Source organism: Hemiscyllium ocellatum, chromosome 2, assembly GCF_020745735.1.
Source record: "Hemiscyllium ocellatum isolate sHemOce1 chromosome 2, sHemOce1.pat.X.cur, whole genome shotgun sequence".
Classification (NCBI taxonomy): Eukaryota; Metazoa; Chordata; class Chondrichthyes; order Orectolobiformes; family Hemiscylliidae; genus Hemiscyllium; species Hemiscyllium ocellatum.
The window spans coordinates 138,054,365-138,073,284 of NC_083402.1; the positions used below are offsets into that span (position 1 = coordinate 138,054,365).

At 42.3% G+C, this 18,920-nt stretch overlaps 1 protein-coding gene across 4 annotated transcripts in view; it reads left to right on the forward strand.

The window, feature by feature from the left end:
* The first annotated feature begins 5,383 nt into the window (after positions 1-5,383).
* Positions 5,384-18,920, forward strand: part of LOC132829118 (uncharacterized) — a 116,463-nt gene continuing 102,926 nt past the window's right edge. For 2 of the 4 annotated variants that reach the window (XM_060846449.1, XM_060846465.1), the window contains exons 1-2: positions 5,386-5,523; positions 12,477-12,687. In XM_060846449.1, coding sequence (XP_060702432.1) covers positions 12,492-12,687 — 196 coding nt within the window. In that variant the 5' untranslated portion in view covers positions 5,386-5,523; positions 12,477-12,491. Of the gene's footprint in view, positions 5,524-12,476; positions 12,688-18,920 lie in introns of all 4 variants that reach the window. The other 2 variants (XM_060846441.1, XM_060846458.1) reach the window with 2 other exon arrangements.

The window sequence follows — 18,920 nt, forward strand, 5'->3', positions numbered from 1 at the left end:
AGCTATAAAAATAGTAAAATTGTGTTAAAAGTAATATAGTGTTCATGACTGATTTATTTAGAAATGATCCCTGGAAATTGTTGAGTCATCCTGTTACAAAATGTAATTGGGAGGCATTAAAATGATAGACATGATGTGAATGTAGGGGTGTGCTTCTATGAGGTAAGGAGAAAATTCCAGAAATTAAGGTGTATACACTTCGACTGCAGTTCTTGGTATGAAGTAATTTCTGTGCAAAACAACAGCAGCTGTGGTCTAACTGCACTGCTAATTTTTTTAGTTTTCACCAGCATCAAATTGACTCATGCTCAGCTTGAGGAAGAAATAATAGCTTACTTTTGAATTGGGCCTTTCATGACAGAGGGCATTCCCAATCATTTTACAGTCATTAAACACTTTTCAAAGTCTAATTATTGTAGGAAATGTTCCATACCAAGTGCTTGTCAACAGCAATGCACTAAGTGGCTTTATGCAGGAGCATATTACTGCAGATACTGGAATCTGTACTGAAATAATTTAGTGGCCATTATAGAAACTTAGTTGCAGAGTGGTTACGATGGGGAGTTAAATATCCAGGGGTATCATACTATTCGGAAGGACAGCCAGGAAGGAAAGGGAAGTGATGTAGCTCTGATATTTAAGGATGACGTCAGGGCAGTAGTGAGAGATGCTATAGGTTCTATGAAGAGAAAGGTTGAATCAATGTAGATGAAAATTAGAAATACTAAGGGAAAAAGTCACTTGATAGGCATAGTGTATAGGCCACCAAATAATAACATCATGGTGGGAGAGCAATAAACAAAGAAATAACTGATACATGTAAAAATGGTAAGGCATTTAACTTGGGGGATTTTAATCTACATGTTGATTGGTCAAACCAAATCAGTCAAGGTAGCCTTAAGGAAGAGTTCATAGAATGTATCTGCGATAGTTTCCTCGAACAGTATGTAATGGAACCCACGAGGGAGCAAACTAACCTAAATCTGGTCCTGTGTAATGAGACAGGAATAACTGATGATCTCATAATTAGGGATCCTCTCAGAAGAAGCAATTGCGGTATGGTTGAATTTAAAGTACAGATGGAGGATGAGAAGGTAAAATCCAAGTCTTGTGCTTAAACAAAGGAGTCTACATTGGGATGAGGAGGGAGTTTTCTAAGGTAGACTGGGAGCAAAGACTATATGGTGGGACAATTGAGGAACAGTGGAGGACTTTCAAAGTGATTTTTCACAGTGCTCAGCAGAGTACATACCAGTGAAAAGGCAGGATAATCACCCAAAGATAACTAAGGAAATAAAGAGGGGTTTTAAATCAAAACCAAATGCATACCAAGTAACAAAGGTATTGGGAAACTACGGGATTGGGAAATTTTTAAAGGTTCACAGAAAGCCATGAGAAAAGCTTTAAAAAAAGTAAGATGGACCATGAGAGTAAACTAGCTTAGAATATAAAAACACAGAGCAAAATTTTCACAAATACATAAAACTAAAAAGAGTGGCTAAGGTAAACATTGATCCTTTAAAGGATGAGAAGGGGGAAATGATGAAATAGCCGAGGTGTTAAATGGGTATTTTGTGTTAGTCTTCATAGTGGAAGACACAAATAACATGCCAATAATTGATGGCATGGAGGATATGGTAGGTGAGGACCTACAAACAATCATTATCATTAAAGAGGTAGTATTGGACAGGCTAATGGGGCTAAAGGACAAGTCTCCTGGCCCTAATGAAATGCTTCCCAGGGTAGTAAAAAAGCTGACAGGGGAAATAGCAAATGTGCTAGTAGTAATTTACTAAAATTCACTGGACTCTAGAGTTGTTCCAGCAGATTGGAAAACCATAAATGTGATGTCACTGTTTTAAAAAATGGGTAGACAAAAGGTGAGTAACTATGGGCCATTAGCTTAACTTCAGTAGTGGGAAAATACTTGAATCTATCATCACGATGGCTCAGTGATTATCACTGCTGCTTCACAGCACCAGGGTCCCAGGCTCAATTCCAGCCTCGGGTGACTGTCTGTGTGGAGTTTGCATGTTCTCCCCGTGTCTGCGTGGGTTTCCTCCGGTTTCCTCCCACAGTCCAAAGATGTGCAGGTCAGGTGAATTGGTCATGTTAAATTGCCCATAGTTTTAGGTGCATTAATCAGAGGGAAATGGGTCTGGGTGGATTACACTTCGGAGGGTCAGTGTGGATTGGTTGGGCCAAAGGGCTGTTTCCACACTGTAGGGAATCTAATCTAATCTAAAAAAATAGCAATACATCTAAATAGAAATTGTCCCATTGGACAGATGCAGTATGGGTTCATGAAAGGTAGGTCATGTTTAACTAATTTACTGAAATTCTTTGAGGACATTATGAGCATGGTGAACAACGGGAAACCAATGGATGTGGTGTATCTGGATTTCCAGAAGGCATTCGACAAGGTGCTGCACAAAAGGCAGTTGTTTAAGGTGAAGATGCACAGCTTTATGGTAATGCATTAGAATGTATAGAAGATTGGCTAAGTAACAGAAAGCAAAGATTTGGGAAAAATGGGTGCTTTTCTGGTTAGCTATCAGTGGCTAATGGTGTGCCTTAGGCTAGTGGTGGACTGCAATTGTCTACAATTTACAAAAATGATTTAGCGTTGAGACCAAGTGTAGTGTGTGAAATTCACAAATGACACTTAAATGAGTGGTAAAGCAAAGTGCAGAGGGCATTGAAAGTCTGCAAAGGGATATTGATAGATTAAGTGAATGGGCATGGGTCTGGCAGATAGAGTACAATGTTGACAAATGGGAGGTCATCCATTTTGATAGGAATAACAGCAAAATGGACTATTATTTAAATAGTGAAAAATTGCAGCATACTGCTGTGCAGAGGAATCCTGGTGTCCTTGTGAATGAATCACAGAAAGTTGGTTTGCAGGTAAATAAGAAGGCACATGCCATATTGTCCTTCATTGCTGGAGGAATGGAGTTAAAAAACAGGGAGGTTATGCCACAGCTGTACAGAGTGTTGGTGAGGACACACCTGGAGTACTCTGTACAGTTTTGGTCTCCTTACTTGAGAAAGGATGTGCTGGCACTGGAGGGGATGCAGGGGAAGTTCACGTGGTTGATTCCAGAATTGAGAGGAATAGCGTATGAGGAGAGATTGAGTAGACTGGGACTATACTCATTGGAATTAAGACATATCAAGGGAATCTCATAGAAACATGAATTTTTGAAGGGAATAGATGAAAGCAGGATGGTTGTTTCCACTGGCAGGTGAAACTAGAAGTAGAGGGCATCGCCTCAAAATAAGCAGAGTAGATTCAGTGCTAAGTCGAGGAGGCACCTTTTCACTCAAAGGATTGTGAATCTGTGGAATTCCCTGGCCACTGAACACAGTAAGCCAGGCAGCATCAGGAGGTAGAGAAGTCCAGCATCTGCAGTTTTTTAAAATCTCTAACCCAGTGAAGCAGTTGAGGCTACCTTGTTGAAGATTTTTACAGCAAAGATAGCTAGAGTTTTGAGCAGTAAAGAAATTAAGGGTTAGGCAAGGGAGAACAGGGTGGTAGAGGGGGAAGAGGATGGGAAGAGGAGAAGATGGGAAGAGAAAGGGGGAGAAGATGGGGGAGAGAAGGGGGATGGGGAGAAGGGAGGAGAGGGTGGGGAAGAAGGATGGGAAGAAGGATGGGGAGGAGAAGGTGGAGGTGGAGGAGGAGGGTTGGGGAAGAGGGGAAGGGGTGGAAGTGGAGTAGCGGGAGGGAGTGGAAGGGGAGGAGTTAGGGAGAGGTGGAGGGTACAGGGTGGGGAGAGGAGAGGAGGGTGAGAGGAGGGGAGGGTGAGAGGAGGGGAGGGTGAGAGGAGGGGAGGGGGAGAGGAGGGGAGGGTGAGAGGAGGGGAGGGGGAGATGGTGGAGGGGGAGATGGTGGAGGGGGAAGGGAGGGGAAGGGGGGGGAAGGGAGGGGGAAAAGAGAGGGGGAAGGGAGGGGGAAAAGGGAGGGGGAAAAGGGAGGGGGAAGGGGGGGGAAGGGAGGGGGAAGGGGGGGGAAGGGAGGGGGAAGGGGGGGGAAGGGGGGGGAAGGGGGGGGAAGGGGGGGAAGGGGGGGAGGGGGAGAGGGGGGGGGGGGGGGAGGGGGAAGGGGGGGAGGGGGAAGGGAGGGGGGGAGGGGGGGAGGGGGGGGGGGGGGGGAGGGGAGGGAGGGAGGGGAGGGGGGGGGAGGGAGGGAGGGAGGGAGGGGGGGAGGGGAGGGGAGGGGAGGGGGAGGGAGGGGGAGGAGAGGAGGGGGAGGGGGAGAGGAGGGGGAGGGGGAGGAGAGGTGGGGGAGGGAGAGGAGAGGTGGGGGAGGGAGAGGAGAGGTGGGGAGGGGAGAGGTGGGGGGAGAGGAGAGGGTGGGGTGAAGAGGTGGAGGGGAAGGTGTGTGGAAAGAGGTGGGGGGCAAAAGGAGGAAGGGGAGGAGGAAGGGGAGGGGTTGGGGAGGGGTTGGAAGGTGGATGGGGTAAGACATGGGAGGATGGGGGAAGGGGCAAGAGGGTGGGGGAAAGAGGGAAGAGGGTGGGGGAAAGAGAGGGGTAAAGGGAGGGGGAGAAGAGGGAGTAGAGTAGGGGTGGAAGAGGGGGACAGGGTGGGAAAAAGGGGGAAGAGTGTGGAACAGGGGAAAGGGTGGGGATGAGGGTGGTGGTGGGGATTAGGGTGGTGGAGGGGAAGGAGTCGGGGAGAGGATGGGGGAAGGGGGAGAGAGGAGAGAAAAGGGGAGAGAGGTTGGGGGAAGAAGATGGGGGAAGAAGGTGGGGGGAGGGGTGAGAAGGGGAGACGGGGTAGAGGATCGGGGGAAGAGGATCAGAGAAGAGGGTCGGGGAAGGGGAAGAGGGTTGGGGAAGAGAGGGAGACAATGGGAGGAAGAGCGGTTGAGGATGGGGTGTGGAAGAGGAGGGAAAAAGGTTGGGAAAAGATGGGGGTGGAAGGGGGGAGGGGATAGAGGGGTAGGGGAAGAGGAGAAGAGGGAGGAGGGGTGGAACAGGTGGTGGGACATTGTTGGGGAGAAGGAGGGATAAAGGGGGGTTGGGGAGGGAGATGGGAGAAGCATGAAGGGAAGGGGAGAGGATATGACAGATGGTGAGGGAAGCTGGGTGAAAGGTTGGGGGGAGAAGATATTGGGGAAGAGGGCGGGGGAGTAAGAGCATGGGGGAAAGATTGTGGGTGAGAAGAGGGAAAAGGTGGAGGGAGAAGAGGGAGAGGGTGGGAGAAAGGGGGGAAGAGGGTGAGACAGTGGGAGAAGGAATAGGGGACTTGTTGCGGGGACGGGAGGGAATGTAAATTTTGGCGGTGGTTGGTGGGGGGGTAAGCCACCTGGTTTGGGGGAGGAGCCACCGGTGATTGACGGCCCACCTGACCCTGCCCTGCCGTGGCCTCGAGCCGGTTGGTGAGGGGGCGGGGACAGTGTGCCCGCATTCGCTGCTCGCGGGTACTCAGTGTCGGTGAAGGAGCAGGCGGCGGCGGCGGCGGCGGGACTTGGGGCTCGCGCGCGGTCGGTTCTCCGTCCGTCCGGCTGGAGGGGTGAGGATTGGGCGGGCGGGGTCTTCAGGTGCAATCTCTGGGCCCGCCCTTGGGCTCTTCCATCGGCCTCATTTCCCGGTGTTTTCCGCGGGGGATCGGCCTTGTGTCCCTGACCCTCTCCATCTTCACTCTCTCCGTCTCCGTCTTGTGCTGGAATCGACTCTGTCGCTTCTTTTCATTTGCAAATAATTAGATGAGCTTTTTTTTTGTTTGTTTTGTACAATAGCATTAGAAGAAGCTGCAAATACCCAAATTAAATAATCTTTTGCATTCGCAAGTGTTTTTTAATTCCCCGTCTGCAAAGGAACATGTTACAATGAATTATAATATTTTGTTAAAAATCACACAACACCAGGTTATAGTCCAACAGGTTTATTTGGAAGCACACGAGCTTTCAGAGCGACACTCCTTCATCAGGTGGTAGTTGGAGGGCTTAATCCTAACACACAGAATTTATAGCAAAAATTTACAGTGTGATGTAACTGAAATTATACATTGAAAAATTGATTGTCTGTTAAGCCCTTCATCTGTTAGAATACAGTGATAGTTTCACTTCTTTCATGTGTAAATCACAAAACCTTTTTTTAAAGTTGCGTTCTCGGGTTAGCTGCTAACAATGGTGATAGCTAGACAATATGTTGAAGGTGTTGGTCCCCAGTGTTCTCTGTCTATGACCTGATGTTTAGATTGAATCTAACCTAAAAGGTGAGACAACAGAGTTTTACATAAATTCATGCAGTTTTTGAGCTCAGAGTTCTACATGAATGCATGCAGTTAATATTTTGTAGTAGAGTCCAGGGAATGATTTCCTTGATTTTTATTTTGCGGTGAATTGAATGGTCTCAATTCAACCTGATCTTGCTTCTGGCTAAAAAAAAGATGCCAATGAAACCTTTGCATTCGGATTTATTGGTACATTGGTTTATATGTTTGGTTTTTATGGTTAAAATATCTTGATTTGTAGTTAAATAGTGAAGACACTTTTGACAACTGTGACTCATACCTGCTCTTTTTGTTAAATCTTGATTCAGTTGATTGCACTCTGCGTCAAAAGATCATGGTTCTAGCCTCACTCCCACAGTTTAAAGACATAATTGAGGCTGGTAATCCTGGCATTACGGAGGGAGTGCTATTTCAACAAGACAATGAGTTCCAGCTATGTTCAAAGACACAAACTGCCATGGCTTTCTTTACTGATGGAAAATCCAAGGAGGTTTCAGTCTAACCAGTGCCAACAAAACATCTTAAGTATTTAATTGGCATTATTTCTTGTGGTGCTTCGTTGTTGCATTGTTCTCAATGTGCAAAAGTACTGTGTTTTTAAGCATCTCTTGTTTTGTGAATGCATGACTGGCTTCTGCGTCACAAAAACAATGTTGCCCTGAAATATTCAGGAAATAAAGGACACGTGTTCACAAAGAAGGAAATTATTTCTATTTACATAGCACCTTTCACAATCTTGGTATCCTAAGCTATCTCTCTGCCAATGGAGAAGTTAGAGTTGCATTAAATCCACTTCTCTAATCAGATTGCAGTTGTAAAATGCTTTGTGTCTTTTTTCTTTCTGTCATTACTTTGGTTCCAAATTTGATTTGATTTTATTGTAGTCACATGTACCTAGGTACAGTGAAAAGTTGTGCGAGCAGTAAAGGCAACTTGTAGCAAACAAGGACATACAGATCATAGGGCACTTAGAGGCATAAGATCAACATTGTTTGAAGTTAGAAAAGTAAACTGCCTGTAGTTTTCATTCCATGTACCCATTCATTTTTTTTAATGGTCAGACTTGCATACACAAAGGTTTTTTTTTAGTTCCATCACTTGCAGAGAGTCTGTGTATTTTTTGAGGCACAGTTGCTGAAACAATTGTGTTTGTGATTATATTTATTTTAACTATTTTTATATTAAACTAATTGTAAAGTTTAGTTTTTAATTGTTCTGATGCTTCCATTAATTTGTGAGTTTAAATATATGTTCAAGCACAATTATTAAATTTCACCTATTTTGCACAATAGTGTAAGTATAGTGTGACCTTCTAGTGGCTAGTTATTTAAAAGGGAACTTTGTTTCACTGTAATTTTTGGGAGGTGGCAATGGGAAATTTACTGGTTGAACGGAACCTCACTTGCTTTCGGGTGGATCAATGTTGCAGTAGTCTAGATTGTTTGCTTGCACTTGTATCTAACAAAGACCAGTCCTCTTGTCACGGGCCAGAGGGTACTCTGTACTAGAACGTATTGATGGTTCCTAGATTTGCCAAGTTTTAAGTTTTTTTTTAGTGCATATATGTTCCCCCTATGCTTGGACTGTTCCTATCTAACAGCTATAAATTGTCTCAATAAGCATAGAATTTGATTCCATGTGTATGTTGATGACAGCCTACCCTCTCTAGACCTGTACAATTATGATTGCTTTCATGTTATGGAATTGATGTATTTGCCAGAAATCCTTATCCACACATGCAGCAGTATGCCAGTTGTATTCATCTACTTATGGGGAGGTGACGGCTTAGTGGAATTATCATTAGTCTACTGATTCAGAGACCTGGGATCCAGTTTTAAATCATTGATGCCTATGAATCCATTGTCCATTGTCAGAAAATCCTCTTTGTTTCCCTAATGCCTTTAGGGAAGGAAATTTGCATTGCTCACCTGCTCTGGTCTACGTACAACTCCAGACTCAATCAGTATGAAGTTAAAAATCTCACAGCACTAGGTTATGGTCCATCGACTTTATTTGGAAGCACTAGCTTTCAAAGTGCTGCTGCTTCTTCAGGTAGTTGGAGCGCAGGACCATAAGGAGGCTGGTAGGTATAGGGAATTCTGGATGACTAAAAAGTTGAGGGTTTTGTTAAGAAAAAGAATGAAGCATATGTCAGATATAGATAGATCAAGTGAATCCTTAGATGAGTATAAAGGCAGTAGGAGTATACTTAAGAGGGAAATCAGGAGGGCAAAAAGGGGACATGAGATCGCTTTGGCAAATAGGGTTAAGGAGAATCCAAAAGGCTTTTACAAATACATTAAGGACAAAAGGGTAACTAGGGAGAGAATAGGGCACCTCAAAGATCAGTAAGGCAGCTTTTGTGTAGAGCTGCAGAAATTGGGAGAGATACTAAACAAGTATTTTACATCAGTGTTTACTGTGGAAAAGGACATGGAAGATATAGAATACAGGAAATAGATGATGACATCTTGAAAAATGTTGATATTAGAGGAGGAAGTGCTGAATGTCTTGAAACGCATAAAAATGGATAAATCCCCACTACCTTTTGAAGTGTACCCTCAAATTCTTTGGGAAGCTATGGAAGTGATTGTTGGGCCTCTTGCTGAGATATGTATATCATCGATAGTCACAGGTGAGGTGCTGGAAGACTGGAGGTTGGCTAACGTGGTGCTACTGTTTAAGAAGGGTGTAAGAACAAGCCAGGGAACTATAGACCAGTGAGTCTGACGTTGGTGGTGGGCAATTTGTTGGAGGGGATCCTGAGGGACAGGATGTAGATGTATTTGGAAAGGCAAGGACTGATTAGGGATAGTCAACATGGTTTTGTGTGTGGGAAGTCATGTCTCAAACTTGTTTGTTTTTTGAAGAAGTAACAAAGAGGATTGACGAGGACAGAGCAGTAAACGTGATCTATATGGACTTCAGTAAGGTGTTTGATAAGGTTCCCTTGGTTAGATTTCATGCATTACAGGGAGAACTTGACATTTGAATACAGAATTGGCTCAAAGACAGAAGACAGAGGGTGATGTGAAGGGTTGTTTTTCTGACTGGAGGCCTGTGACCAGTGGAGTGCCATAAGGATTGCTGCTGGCTCCACTACTTTTTATCATTTATAGAAATGATTTGGATGTGAGTATAAGAGGTATAGTTAATGAGTTTGCAGATGATAACAAAATTGGGAGGTGTAGTGGACAGCGAAGAAGGTTACCTCTGATTACAGCATGATCTTGACCAGATGGGCCAATGGGCTGAGGAGTGACAGATGGAGTTTAATTTAGATAAATGCGAAGTGTTGCATTTTGGAAAAGCAAATCAGAACAGGACTTATGCACTTAATGGTAAGGTCCTTGGATGTGTTGCTGAACAAAGAGACCTTGGAGTGCAGGTTTCTTGAAAGTGGAGTTGCAGGTAGATACAATAGTGAGGAAGGCATTTGGTATGCTTTCCTTTATTGGTCAGAGTATTGAGTACAAGAGTTTGGAGTTCATGTTGAGGCTGTACAGGACATTGGTTAGGCCATTTTTGGAATATTGTGTGTAGCTATGGTCTTCCGCTAACAGACAAATGTTGTGAAACTTGGAAGGGTTCAGAAAAGATTTACAAGGAGGTTGCCAGGGTTGGAGGATTTGAGCAATAGGGAGAGGCTGAATAGGCTGGGGCTGTTTTCCCTGGAATATCAGAGGCTGAGGGGTGACCTTATAGAGGTTAATAAACACACGAGGGAGGTGGATAGAGTAATTAGAAAAGGTCAAGGTTAGAATGGTGCTGGAAAGGCATAGCAGGTCAGGCAGCATCCGAGGAGCAAGAAAATCAATGTTTCGGGCAAAAGCCCTTCATCAGGAATCTGCTATTCATGATGAAGGGCTTTTGCCTGAAATGTTGATTTTCCTGCTCCTCGGGTGCTGCCTGACCTGCTGTGCCTTTCCAGCACAACTCTAATCTTGACTCTAATCTCCAGCATCTGCAGTACCCACTTTTGCAGAAAGAGAGAAGGTCTTTTCCCTTGGGTGGGGGCGTCCAGAACTAGACGACATAGGTTTAGGGTGAGAGGGGAAAGATATAAAAGAGACCTAAGGGGTAACATTTTCACACAGAGGGTGGTGTGTGTGGACTGGGCTGCCAGACGAAGTGGTGGAGGCTGGTACAATTGCACTATTTAAAAGGCATCTGGATGGGTATATGAGCAGGAAGGGGTTGGAGAGATATGGACCGAGTGCTGGCAGGTGGGACTAGATTGGGTTGGGATACTGGTTGGCATGGGCGAATTGGATTGAAGGTTCTGTTTCAGTGCTGTACATCTCTATGACTCTATTCCAACTCCAGTACATCCAAATTATCTTTTTGACGGTTTTGCTAATTTTGGTTTGTTAATATGCAAATCTCAGAACTCCTTTTAAGTCACATTCTCAACATAACTTCAGGTTTTTAACAAAATGTGTCATCTCAGTTCAGACAATACATTAAAGGTGTGGTGTTAAAGTCTGTCTGTGTCCCAATCTTGAGTCAGACTGGTTCTATTTCTAATGTGGGATATACAAAGTCTTACATGTATTGAATGTAGGTTATGCATTTTTGAGAAAATTAAATATAATTCTGCAAATACAGATTCACCCCATAAATTTGTGTGCATGCGTGCAGAAGGGACACTTGTGTCTGGGTGTGAGTGCATATGAGAAAGTCTGCATGTATGTGTAAGCTTGGTAAAGTGTGTGAGAGCGGGTATACGCCCATAAGAGGGAGAGAGTGTGGGGGATGTATGTGTGCATTTGAGAAAGAGCTTGTGTATGAGAGAGAGTCTGTGTTAGTGTGAGTATGTAGAATTGTGTGTGAGGTAGTATATAGTGCGATGGGGTCACCTCTAGTGACATAAACCCAAGATCACACCCCCGCACACAGGCTTATACCATCACACACTCACCCTTACACTCACATGCACGCACTCACTTCGTCCCTCCTGCATGCGTGCACACAAGTTTATGGGATGAAACTGTATTTGCAGAATGATGCTTCATTTTGCTCCAAAAATGCATAACCTGCAGTCAATCCGTGTAAGATTCTGTAAATCCCAATTCAGAAATAGAACCAGTCTGACTCAAGGTAGGACACAAGCAGACTTTAACCTCAGACTTTTAATGCATTGCCTAAGCTGAAATGATGCATTTTGTTAGAAAGCTTGAAGTTATCTTGAAAATGTGACTTGACAGGAGTTCTGGGATTTACATATTAACAAACTGAAACTAGCAAAACAATCTAAAGGATGAACGATTTAATCTAAGTTTCTTTAATATATTTCAGCCGCATGACACTGTAACCTTTTGCTATAAACTGTCTTATGGTTCTGCTCCACAGCCACCTGATGAAGAAGCAGCGCTTCGAAAGCTAATGCTTCCAAATAAACCTATTGGATTGTAATCTAGTGTTGTGTGATTTTTAACTTTGTTCACCCCAGTCCAACACCAGCTCCTTCAATCAATCAATGATTTACTCTTAACTGCCCTCTGGGCAATTAGGGATGGACAATAAATACAGATCGAGCCAGTGACCCCCTCATCCCATGAATGTTTTAAAAAAAACACCCTGTTTTTAAAGTCAGTCTCTTCAAGAGGGTAGCTTTAGACTAATTTTTGCCTCTGAGTCAACACTTTGTGGCATCAGATCTCTAAAGATTCTAGTTTGTACTTTAAGCTGATACTTAAGCACCTTGGAGCTATGACACAGTAGGTAAGACAATAAACCAAAGTCACCATCCACTCTTCGCGAGAATAAGAGCAGGGGAACTCCTCTAGTGTGCTGGCTGACATGATTTTGTCACCAGCACTAAAGCTAATAATCTGGTCATTTATTGTATTGTTGATTGTGTGAACTTTGTGTACCTTGGGTGCTTAGTTTCTTGCACTATAAACAGTGACTATGTCTCAATCACAGTTAATTGACTGTAAAGTACTTTGAACATGGGAATTCTCTTTACAACCTTGATTTCCCTCTTCTAAATATCTTCCTCCTTGATGTCCAAATGTTGCTATCACCCCTTTAAAGCTGTTGGATCTTTATTTATCTGAAATGCTTCGTACAACTTTAAGTTTATGTTGGCATTTACTATTTAACTTGCTTTTGAAAGTTGAGATTATTGCAAAAAAGAGAGTTGAAGTCAAAGAAGCATCAGTTATAATGACAGTTGTGTAATTCTGTCAGATAATAGATTAGAATAACATATTTTCATATTTCAGGAAGATTATTGCACAATGTCCCAAATCCGGATTCCTGGAACTTCAGGATATGCTTTAATGAGTGATAAATCCTTAGAGTTCTATAAGGACCCAATGCATTTTTGCAACAGTCGAATTCATAGCTATGGAAGCAGGGTTTTCCAAGCACGTCTCCTCAACAAGCCAACTATATTTGTGTGTTCAGTAAAAGGAATGAAAGAATTGCTGTGTGGTAAGTATTAAAACTGTCAAACATTGGTGGAGGTCTTAATTGGTTTTGAATTTAACTGGAGAAGGTGCAGAAATAACAAGTCAGGATCATCAACTGTGACTACATCCTAATACTAATGAATAAGCTGAATAACCAGGCGATCCTGCTGAGTGAAGTTAGATTTTGAGGATGTATTTTTTAATTTAAGTTCCCAGAATACAACCAGCGCTTCAGGAAAGACTTGTTAGAAAGTATCGGTCAGCCTTACTTGACTTGTGAAGGTGATTTGACAGAGGGTTGGCACACTGGCTTTTAAGTGCTGCTGTGATGGTGTTCACTTCTCCGAGTGATGATGGAAAAAACAATAGTTTATATTTCAGTTCAGGAATATTCTGAAATGTTGGTACCCCCTTTACTGTTTTTGTTCCACTGCAGCTCCCATTTGCCACTAGTAGAGGAGTGTTGGATGTGGAGTCCAGGGATAGTGATTTTGGGTTTTAACTTTTTTAGCATTTTACACATCAGGCATAGAGATCCACAATCCTTCGTGCTATCGTGTCCATGCCAGTCAAAGACAACCACCTAATTCTAAAGATTATTGAAATTTCTGCAGTGCACAAAACAATTAGGCATCGAGACGTACATACAACATGGAAACAGACCCTTCAGTCCATTGATTTAAACAACTAATTAAATTTTCATAGCCAGCCTTTTCTATCTGATTTAATTGCACTAATGTTAAACAGAGACTTGATCCTTCCCTTTTCTATCTTTTCTGCAATTGGTCCAGAATATGTGCTTCCTTCTCCCCTGGACAAATGCTGGTTAGGGAGTGAGTAACTTTGTTGTCTTGCTCAATCAATAAGACCATGAGAGGCATAAACCAATAAATGGGATCCAACCAGAAAACTTTGTTTTTTGCCTTTTTTCCAAGTTGTGCATGAACTAACCCTCACATTACACCTCAGACAGCATTCAGTAAGGTCAGTATCAGGTTCTAGTTTTTTTGAAGTGAAAATTGATATTTTGAATAATAGCCTTCTCTAGGGCAATTAGGGACGGACAATGCAGGCTGGCTTCGCCTGCAATGCTTATTTCCTATGAACAATATTTTAAAACAAAACTTACACACGTATTGCACTTTAATATCAAAAAACATCCCTCGGCATGTTATCTCCCACAATACATTACTGAGCCACCAAAAGATAGATTGGTATGGGTAGCAAAAAGCTTGTTCAAAAAAGTGGGTTTTGAGGTGCATCTTAATGAAACAAATAAGTTTGTGGAGGGAATTTCAGAATTTGCATTATATGGATGTAGCTCCACATAGTGGGGCAAAGGAAATTTGAGATAGTTTGGGTGAAGAAATGTGGACTTGTTTGTGTTTGACTGATGGAGATTACAAAGAAATGGAGGAATAGAATCTTAGAATGAGGATTTTAAAATCAAATGGCCCTAAACTAAGAGCTGGTATAGGTCAACGAGAACATGGATAATGGGTGAACAATGTGTATTATTGAGAGTTAGGAAATGTACTCTGTACTGCGAAGCAGCCTGGAATCTGTGAATCATTGTAACTTTGCTGATCCATTGGGAAGCACTTGAATGGAACACAGGAATAAAGTGTGCTTTGTTGCTTCATTGAAATTGGCATTTCCTTAAAAGAAACTGACTGACTGAAAAAATTATTAATCTGTTCCTTTGTGTATCTGTTCCTTAGTATGAATCCTTAACCAGGAACTAGTTTTCTTGAAAAAACTGGTGAATAGTTTCATTTTATGATGGGTATAGAGGGTTTCAAAGATTAAAAGTGAACTAAAATTTGGAAACGTGTTAGAACAGAAGAACTAGAAGCAGGAGTAGGCAATCCAGCTCCTTGAGCCTGCTCTGCATTTGATATGATCGTGAGTGGCCTTAATTCCACATTCCTGTCCACTTTCCATGACCCTTCAACCCTTCAGTTGCTAATTCAATATTTATCTCCAAGTTCATTCAATGTTCCAGCACCCTTCACAATCTGGGGTAGTGAATTCCATAGATTGAAGACCCTTTCGAGAGAAGTAATTTCTTCACTCTTCTGTTTTAAATTTGCTATCCTTTATCCTAAAACTCTGACCTAACATTCTAGATTTCCCTAAATGAGGAAACATCCTTTCTACATCTACTTTGTCAATCCCTCTTGTATTCCTCAATTAGCTCTCCTTTCATTCTTCTAAACTTCAGAGAATATAGGTCTGAACTGCTCAATCTCTCTTGGTCAGAAGTCACACAACACCAGGTTAGAGTCCAGCAGGTTTATTTGAAATCACAAGCTTTCAGAGTACTGCTCCTCCAATAACTTGTGATTTCAAATAAACCTGTTGGATTATAACCTGGTGACTTCTGGCTTTGTCCACCCCAGTCCAACACCAATACCTCCACATCAGTCTCTGTTCACCAGAAAAACACTTCATCTGTTCAATCAATTTAGTGAACCTCCATTACAACTTTATCCCTTCTCAAGCAATGGGATCAAAATTGTGCACAGTACTCCAGGTGTGATCTTGCTAACATCTTATCAATTAATTCCAAAATTCCATTTTCTTCCCTTATTACCTGTGTGTTTAATTTCTGCAGTTCATACACAAGGACACCCAGATCCCTCTGCATGGAAGCACGCTGCACTCTGAAACTTCAGCGTGTGAAAAAATGATGGGGATAATATGGTGTCAAATCTAGAGTTTAAAATGTGCATCTCTTGACTCTTTAGAGCACTTGTTAAAATTATCTAGAAAGAAAAATAATGTTGTTTCCTTTCTTGGAATAACTCTGCACTGATTGTGACTTGCCACAGAATGGTTAAAATCAGGAGAGTTGAAGATTCAGGTTTGCTGAAGTTGGTATTACTGTTAGCTCTGGATTACTGACACATTAACTGTGACATAAAAGGTTGCTGTGACAATTTGATCATCTTGGCTTTTTGGATGCTTCAAGCAGATCTGAGTGTTAGTAATTTCCTTCTATTGAATGCTCATACACAAGCAACAGCAGTGAAACTCTATAGCAACGTTGATTTTATACTTTTATTTTAGAATCCCAACAGTGTGGAGACAGGCCCTTCAGCCCAACATATCCACACTGACCTTCCAAAGAGTGACCCACTACCCTACACTATTATCTTATCTTTGCCCCTGACTAATGCACCTAACTTACACATCTCTGGACACTATGGGGCAACTTAGCATGGCCAATCCACACTAAGTTGCACATCTTTGGACTCTGGGAGGAAACCGGAGCAAACCCATGCAGACGTATGGAGAATGTGCAAACTCCACACAGTCGCCCGAGGCTGGAATCAAACCTGGGTCCCTAGCGCTTTGAAGCAGCACTGCTAACCACTGAGCCATCGTTTAAAATAGTCATGTCCCAAGGTTATGCACAGAAAGGAATTTTAGCATGGGTGATGAAAAGCTTGGTCAATGAGAGATCTTCTAATTGATCTTAAAGTGGGAGAAAGAGGTATAGAAGTTAGCGACAAAAACTGTAGGAGCAGAAGTGGGTTATTCGAAATCAGCTCTGACATTCGGTGCAGATTGATAATCCTCAACTACTTGCCTTTCCCGTAACTCTTGATTTCCTTCCTGATTTAAAAAAGTAAAGAATTCCAAAAGCTTACTCTCCTTTGAGAGGGGAAAAAAAACTTCCTCCATTCTATTTAAAGGGAGTTCCCTTATTTTGAGATTACACCCTGTTGTCCTCGATTCTCCCACAGGAGAAACAACCTTTCTGTATCCAGCCTGTCAAATTTAGGAAGGTAGTTTTAGGGCTAACAACTGAATACATGGTCCATAGTTGTAGTATGGGCTGCAAGGAGTCCAATGCAGAAGTTAAGTTAGGAGGAGTCGGGAGTTTTTATTGATCTGGAGGAGTTTAGCAATAGATAAATATCCATGTAGAAATTTGAACATGGATGAATATTTTGAAATAAATGCATTTGTGACTCAATGGAGGCTATCCACAGTCAGTTGTTGCAGATGGGTGTGGGGTGGAGGTGTCCCTTACCAAGGTTGCTTCTGTTCTGTCTCTCCAGCTTCTGAACTGGTGACCAGTTCTGGCAGTTGCCATATCTTCATTTCATCACCAGCACCTGCTCAGTTTCAGTTTTGTTTTGATGTAACATTAATTCAGGAGCAGTGTTTCTATTAAAATAATAATCCGGTTGGATCAAAGATAGTCTTTACCCTACACCTACACCAAACTTCAAGTTCTACACACCTTTCTAAGAAGTCTTTACAGTTATTGATAGTGACCTGCTCTTTCTCTTGCTACGTGACCAATTTGAAATCTATAACCTTGAAGCCAGTGGGAAATTTAAAGGTATATTGGTCACAATCATCCAATATGTTGCCTTCAAAAATTGCAATTTGTCAAACCAAAGATAACAAACACCATTGCATTATTTAAGAAAGGGGGTGGGGGTGGAGGTGGGGGTGGGAGGGGAGTGGAAATAGGAAATCTGTTGATCTGTGACTTTTAATTAGATTAAGGATATTACTTGAATTACCATTAGGAGCAGAGTGACTGAGTAAGCCATTGAAGAAGTGTGAAATGATCTGGATCAAGAGGAGAAACCATCAGCGGGTCATAGCCATAAGCAAGTTGTAAAATGATATTTGGAGTTCAGTGTGAGGAAGGCTGATATTATTCATTTGCATCCAAAGAATAAACAATGGACTAGTATTGAAACACAGAGATGAAAGCTTTGGAGAAATGAAGGAAATCAATGTCCCCACCCACACACTACAGTGCATGGGTGCAAAAGTTCATCAAAGTCTAATGAAATGTTGACCCCTTTTTCAACCTAGATTGGTAATACAAAGGAGTTCAGAAGCTTTAAGCTGTTACACTTCAGTTGTGCCCAACCTTAGTCTGACCACATCTGGAGGACTCTATTGAGACTTAGGCACTGAATTTCAAGGAATGTATCTAAAATTCTGGAGCTCAAGCTTTAAATGAAAGTCAGGCAATGTTTGTGAAATCAGGAAGCATTTCAGTGATGGTGTCAATCTCTAAGTTGCTCCATCAGAAAACTTAGCTGAAATGCTGGATCATTGGGAGCTTTGAGATCAAATTTTTGTTTTGTTTGTTTCTGGTAAAGGTATCAAGGGGAATGGATCAACGCAGGTAAATGAAGTTGAGGTGTAGATCAACAAAGCTGTGAATATCAGAATAGACTTAAGGGACTGAATGCTGAAAATGTGTTGCTGGTTAAAGCACAGCAGGTCAGGCAGCATCCAAGGAACAGGAAATTCGATGTTTCGGGCCAGAGCCCTGATGGAGGGCTCTGGCCCAAAACGTCGAATTTCCTGTTCCTTGGATGCTGCCTGACCTGCTGTGCTTTAACCAGCAACACATTTTCAGCTCTGATCTCCAGCATCTGCAGACCTCACTTTTTACTTAAGGGACTGAATGGCCTATTTCTATCCCAATGTCACGTATCTCAAATTCTGAACAGATAGTGAATGAACGCTTTGAATTTGGAAGATTATTCTTGACCAAGACTTTTGCTTGATTTAATTCTGAACGCTATTGGTAAATGTCTGGACTTTGGGTGTCCCAGTGGAAGTCAGAAATTCTAAGTGGAAGAATTTGTCTAGGACAGTTGGAGAAAATAACTTTTGTTTTTGGGATGAACAGATTAAGGAATGTGAGAGTATCTGTGTTTTGATAGCATTTCATTCTGCCATTAACCACTTTCTGATTGCATTTTTCATTTTATTTGAATTATGATTATTTTAACCACAATTCACCAGGTTTCATTCAATCCAATTGATTGCTTACACTATCTGGGCATGTGTAGGTCAGGAAATGGTCTTGTATTGTTAAAAAAACAACTGAAGCCTGCTGGTAAATACATTTAGTCCTGAGCTTTCCATCATATTATTCCCACTATGTAATGAGAATATTTAAGCCATTGTTTCTCTGACTCTTTCAGACATTGCATGTTGATCATTATTGTTCATTATATATGTAAAGCAGAGCTTTTCTCCTTTTCCCTCTACTTGTTGGTTATCTCTATAGCCTTAACAACTTTGTTAAATTGAGTACCCTGGATATTGTGACTTGTGCTGGTTATGAAGCCATGGGCACCAACAGCCATCATCACCTCATCCATAGTCCCCATTATTCTTACGTGAACAGAAATGCATAAAATCTCCAATCTTTTTTCCCTACTGAGAACCCATACTCTGAGGATATTCTGGCTGGGTGTCAGC